General features: G+C 62.2%; 1 protein-coding gene across 1 annotated transcript in view; it reads left to right on the forward strand.

Annotated features, from left to right (window-relative positions):
• The first annotated feature begins 985 nt into the window (after positions 1–985).
• The window catches only part of RADIL (Rap associating with DIL domain), a 54,364-nt gene continuing 49,765 nt past the window's right edge, over positions 986–5,584 (forward strand). The window contains exon 1 of the mRNA XM_024763553.1: positions 986–1,520. Within this exon, the coding sequence (XP_024619321.1) occupies positions 986–1,520 (535 nt within the window). The remainder of the gene's footprint in view (positions 1,521–5,584) is intronic.

Raw genomic sequence — 5,584 nt, forward strand, 5'->3', positions numbered from 1 at the left:
GCTCCCCCGGAGCTTTGGGTGTGTGTGGGGGTCTGATGAACTCTCTGTCTGGAACCCTATGCCTTTGGGGCATTAAGCACACAAGAGTCATGACTTTATGACACACCTGGTTGCCCCAGAGCTGTTTTCTAATTTACCCGGCAAGACTGCCTCTCCGGCCTGGCCAGTGCCCGAAAGCCAGGCTGGACGCCGTGGGTGGACACGTGCATTCCAGCCGTGCCTCCACTGCTTCTGGAAGGGCCCTTTTGTGTGCATTGTGGTCATGTGTCCGTTCTAGTGCCGCCGTCCCAGGGAAGTGGCTCCTCCGAGCCAGGACCAGTCATCCGGGAGCAGCATCCTGGGGGGCGGGTGTTTTGAAGGCCCGGTCGCTTACTGCCCTGCTCATGTGGCTGCCACCTGGCCTGACTGCCTAGTTCCATTGCTGTTTGTGATGAATTTTCTGTAGCATAGGCTGTGGTGCGGGGGAGGTGGAGTTTAGGAAGACACGGCCTTGTGCGCTCAGAGTTGTGCGATGGGATAGATGGGGGCTGACTCAGATGAGGCCGGGCAACCCCACCGGGACTCTACCCTGAGAGCACCACCCAGCCCCACCCCGGCCGGCCCTGTTTCTTGGCAGCTTGCTGCGCGGAGCGCGTGGTGCCCAGGCTTCTCGTGTCTTGGCTTTGGGTGACCTCACCGTGCTTCCTAGTAATGGCTTGCCTTGAAGGGCATTTCAGCCCCTTCAAACCTGCTTTGTCCCCTGCGGTCCCGCCGGCTTCGTCTGTATCCTCACTGTTGGACCCGGCCGAGGTGCTGTGTCCGCGGCTTCTGCTGGGGCGCCGGGCCCTAGACGGCCGGTCCAGTCTGTTGATGTTCCCCCGAGCCTCGTGGGCTCCTGTCGCTCTGCTGGTCGGTGGTAACCCGCCTTTCGTTTTCTCCCAGGACGCGGCCTTTTCCCTGCCGTTGGCCAGAGCCCTCAGTGCTCGTCCGTGAAGACGGGCCCACCATGTTCTATGGGACCCACTTTATCATGTCCCCACCTGCCAAGAGCAAGCTGAAGCGGCAGGGCCAGCTGCTGTCCAGCGTGCTGTCCCGGACGCTGAGCTACAAGTACCGTGACCTGGACACCACCTGCTCCAGCCTGGGCACCAGCGACGACCCGGCCGAGCTCTCCACCCAGCTCTCGGCCCCTGGGGTCCTGAAGGTGTTCGGGGACAGCGTGTGCACGGGCACCCACTACAAGAGCGTCCTGGCCACCGGCACGTCCAGCGCCCGGGAGCTGGTGAAGGAGGCCCTGGAGCGCTACGCCCTGAGCCCCGAGCGTGCCGGCCAGTACGTGCTGTGCGACGTGGTGGGCCAGGCCGGCGACTCTGGGCGGCAGTGGCAGGCCGAGGGCTTCCGGGTGTTCGGCGACAACGAGAAGCCCCTCCTGATCCAGGAGTTATGGAAACCCCGAGAAGGCTTGTCCCGGAGGTTTGAGCTGAGAAAGAGGTCAGAGATGGAGGAGCTGGCAGCCAGAGACGTGGACACCGTGACGGCAGGTGAGGAGGGGCGGCGAGAAGGCGCGGGACGGCCGCGCTCCGGGAAGCACCGGGAAGGTGTGTTTGTCGAGGACAGTGGGCCTCTGCCGCGGTGGCGCTTGGGGACTGACTCTTCTCCCCGCTCTGCGGGGCTGTCTTGGCGGTGCGGTTTGTTTACACTGCAGGGCGCCTGCTGGTGGTCGTTCCGCGCTCCTCACGGCGTCTTGCAGTGCCGTGGGGTGACTTCTGCTTTCAGTTGAAGGTGGCCGTCCAGGGGTCTGGCGTGCCTGTCATTGGCCGCAGAGAGGACCTTGTCCCGTGCAGGCGGCACACGCGGTGCAGAAAGCCCCTCAGTGCCCGAGGCGCCGGGGCAATCTCAGGGGCAAGCGGACGCGAAGGCGGTGGAGGAAGCGGGTCTCTGGAGGTGCGGTGCGTTGGGGGCGCGCCGGGGCAGTGGAGGTCGTGCTGGGAGCAGCGCTGAGTCCCTGCCCGGGGCCGGGGCGCTCCGGGCCCTGCGGGACGCTGCTCTGTGTCTGGCTTCTATTCACTTGGCGGAAAGAAGCTCATTATCTTAATAGGGAAGCGCCATAAAACATGGGTTTTTTTCAAATGCCCACAGACTCTTAAGTGTATCTCAGGTCATGTCTGGCTTTGGTGGCTTCACACGAGCAAGTGCGCTGGTCTTACATGTGGCCCAGAGCAGAGGGCGTTCAGTGGCCTCAGGAGACCTGTCACTCGGTCTCACGGTGCTGCGGGCTCGAGGGGCTTGAGCTCCGACGTTTTGTGTGTGTCCCCAGGTGTCGCGAATGCTCATGTCCTCCGGTTCTCCTCTGGTGCGAAACCCACCTCGTGCCTTTGGGGTGTGAAGATGAGGGTGTGGCAGGCCGGGGCCTGACGGGGCCGCTGCGGTTGGCGGTGGGCTCTCGGCGGCCCTTCTGGCCTCAGTCTTGTGATCTGGAGGATCCAGTGACCCGAGGGCCGGTGCAGTGGTGTGTGCAGAGCTCCCTGCTCGGCCGTGCGTCCTGACCGCCTCCTGCACACGGTTTTCCTGTGCGCTCACAGGCAGGGGTGGACCAAGGGCGGGTTTGGGGTCCCTCTGATGGGGGGGGTGGAGTGTTTTATCACCGATGTTGTGCAGAGTTGCAGGCATGGGGGATAAGGAAAAACTGACCAATGAGTAGCTGATGTTACTGGGGTGTTTTTTTGTTTGTTTGGGTTTTTTTTTTTAACTATTTGAAAAAAATTAATCTTATTGAAGATAGTTGATTTACAATGTTGTGTTATTGTTTTTAACTCTCCTTGGACAAGCGCCTGAACGCCCCACCCACAGGCCCGGGCAGGGGTTTGGATTTCGTCCTGACACCGCCTCGCTGTTGTCCGGAGGCCTGGTCCCTTCCCCTCCGCACTTTTGGAGGCCTGTAAGGGGCTGCGTCACGTGGGTGGAGAGGGCGGGTGTTCAGCTCATGGTCACTGTCCTGCCCAGTGTTTTCTCTGCTGAATGGAGAGCAAAGAGCACGTGGGCCGGGCCAGCCCTGCCTGTCCTGCGGGTCGCTGTGCCTCGGGTCCCGGGTGGGCCCTGGAAGGCCTGCTCTGTGTCACGTGGGTGATAGCTCTGGCCGGGGGGGGGAGCAGGGTGACCACGAGGCTAGACGCAATCAGGCTTTGTTCTCCTGTTCACAGACCCCTTTTAGACCTGTTCCTTTTACGTTCGTCCAGGCAGGAGAAGGCCCACAACATATTCAACTTGGTGGTGGCTTTGCGAAACCTTTCAGAGAAAGAGTCTATTGAAGCGGGCGGGTCTCACTGACACACTTCTCTGGGCTGGAAGTGGGTTGTGTTACCTGCCTGGGGCAGGCTTTCCGGGCCCCAGGGAGTTGGCCTTCCTGGCCGGCCTCTGACTTGGGTGTGGCCTGGGTGCTCTGTGCCTCCTGTCCCCTTCGCCAGCTACCGAGATGCAGAGCCCGGCACTGGGGACCCTGCCGTCGGGCCCGCCCCCTCCAGCCCTGCTCCACAGGTTGCCGGCGGAGCTTCCCCAGAGCCCGGGACCTTTACATTAGGGTCTGTCTGAGGATCCTGGTGATACAAGGATGCACACACATGCTCTCCCACTCACGCGCGTGGACACACACTCACGCTCTGCATTGTTCCCGTGTAAAGAATCCGCTGCGGCCCCTCCCGATCTGCAGATGCCCCCTCACCTCCTAGCGCACCCCCAAGGTCCCAGACCCCCTGCCTCCTCACGCCGGTGGGAACCACAGAGAGACTTGAAGGAGGAGTGGAGGGTGTTGGTGTCGGGTGGGTGCCAGCTGCCTTACGTTGATGATGAGAAGGAATCTCCAGCCCCTCTGGCTGCTTTCCCCCCCCCTCCCCCGCCGGCGGCTCCCGCCCGCGTTCCTGACACCTGTGGTCTTGTCTCCAGGGAAGGGGGCTCCCTACCTCCTGGACGGCCTGCCTGCGATGAGCCCCAGATGCTGCTGGCGCCCCGAGCGGCCTGAGCGTCGCTGTGAGGTGGCATCGGCTGCGATGAGCTCGGCGGTGTCCACGGGGTGGGGGGTTTACTGTTGAGGAAGATGGGGACCCAGCGTGGAGCAGGCTCCAGGCACCCTGATTCCCTTCTTCCTTCCCCGAGAACGGGTGACGTTGTCCCCGTTCCCCTGGCAAAGTGTGCAAAAGGAAGGGACCGCCTGTGCGGGCACGCGTGCGTGCACGTGAACATGAACGAGTGCCGGCCGCCCCAGGCTTCAGGTTACTGAACGGTCACAGTGATCTTCACCGTTCCTGGATCGTTCCCACGGCAGAAGACCCACCCCTTGTCGGTGAGCTGGGGCTCGCTGATTCCACGTTAAAAGCCCACTGTGAGCGTCCTCTAGGCTCTCGGGGCTGGGAGCCCACCGCAGGCGCCCTTGGGTGAACTGGGATAGGCCCCAGCAGGGCAGGTGGCAGAAGTGGCTGTACCAGGCACTTCCCGAGGTCACTGAAGGAAGAATCCACCCGGTTCCCCTGAACCGTTTGGACCGTGGTTTTGCGCCCGTGGTAATGCGCTCAGGCACTTTCGGCGTTTGTTTTCTATAAATATCGCCTTTCCCAGCTGCTAGCTTCTCAGTGGTCTCCAGAGGATCAGAATATCCCGAGTGAGCCCCGGGGCCAGCGGCGGGCGGGGGCGGGGCTGCGGAGCCCGCCGCGTGTTCCCAGAGGGCTGGCTTGTGGGGCCCGTGCAGGCGGGCTCTGGTGCCCGAGATAAAGACAGTAATCACTTCTCCCCCTGGGGAGGGAGGGCGGGCCATGTGGTTTTTGTCAGCGGCTGGGGAAGGGCGAGAGGGCAGGGTTTATTTGTGTTCCCAGGATGGACGAGAGCTTGTAAACTGGATTCTCAGCCTCAGTCCCGTCGACACTTTGGACCTGCAGTTCCTCGCTGTAGGGGACCGCCCTGTGCCTTGTAGGACGTTTAGCCGCATCCCAGGCCCGGCCCGCTAGATGCATGCGGCACCCCTACCAGTCGTGACAACCACAGCCGCCTCTGGGCCTTGCTGAGTGTCCTGGGGGCAAGCTCGCCCTTGGGTGGGAACCACTGATTTGGACCCGGTGGCCTGGACCCTTTGGAGGAACTCAGTCTGTTGGCCACGCCCAGCGCCTCCCATAGGGGCCCGGTGGCCTTGTGCCTTGGGACCTGGACCGTCAGCCCAGGCTGGCTGTCATGGGGGCGCCGTCTGAGGGACTTGGGTGCCTTGAGGAGGGGAAGTGTGAGCTTCTTTCTGTGCCAGTGGACGCCTTCCTGGGTGGCCTACCCCGGCCCGCAGAGGCTGACCTTCTCCCGATGCTGGAAGGCAGGGCCTCCTTGGCTCTTGGTGCCCTCTTCCGAGGAGACAAGGTTAGAGGGTTTCTAAAAGCCACCGAGGCTTGAGGTTCTCTCTGCAGGGACATCTCTGCATCAGCCCTGGGCTTGTCACAAATTGCCCTGCAATGTCTGTGTGGTCTGGCATACAGTAGGTGCTCATTAAACGCCTGTTTAAGGGTGGATGCAAATTAGAAGAGCAAGCTCCTCTGTGAGTCTCGGCTTCCGGGTGCATCCAAGACTCCAGGGTTGG

Source organism: Neophocaena asiaeorientalis, unplaced genomic scaffold, assembly GCF_003031525.2.
Source record: "Neophocaena asiaeorientalis asiaeorientalis breed wild unplaced genomic scaffold, Neophocaena_asiaeorientalis_V1.1 scaffold223, whole genome shotgun sequence".
In the NCBI taxonomy this organism is placed as follows: domain Eukaryota; kingdom Metazoa; phylum Chordata; class Mammalia; order Artiodactyla; family Phocoenidae; genus Neophocaena; species Neophocaena asiaeorientalis.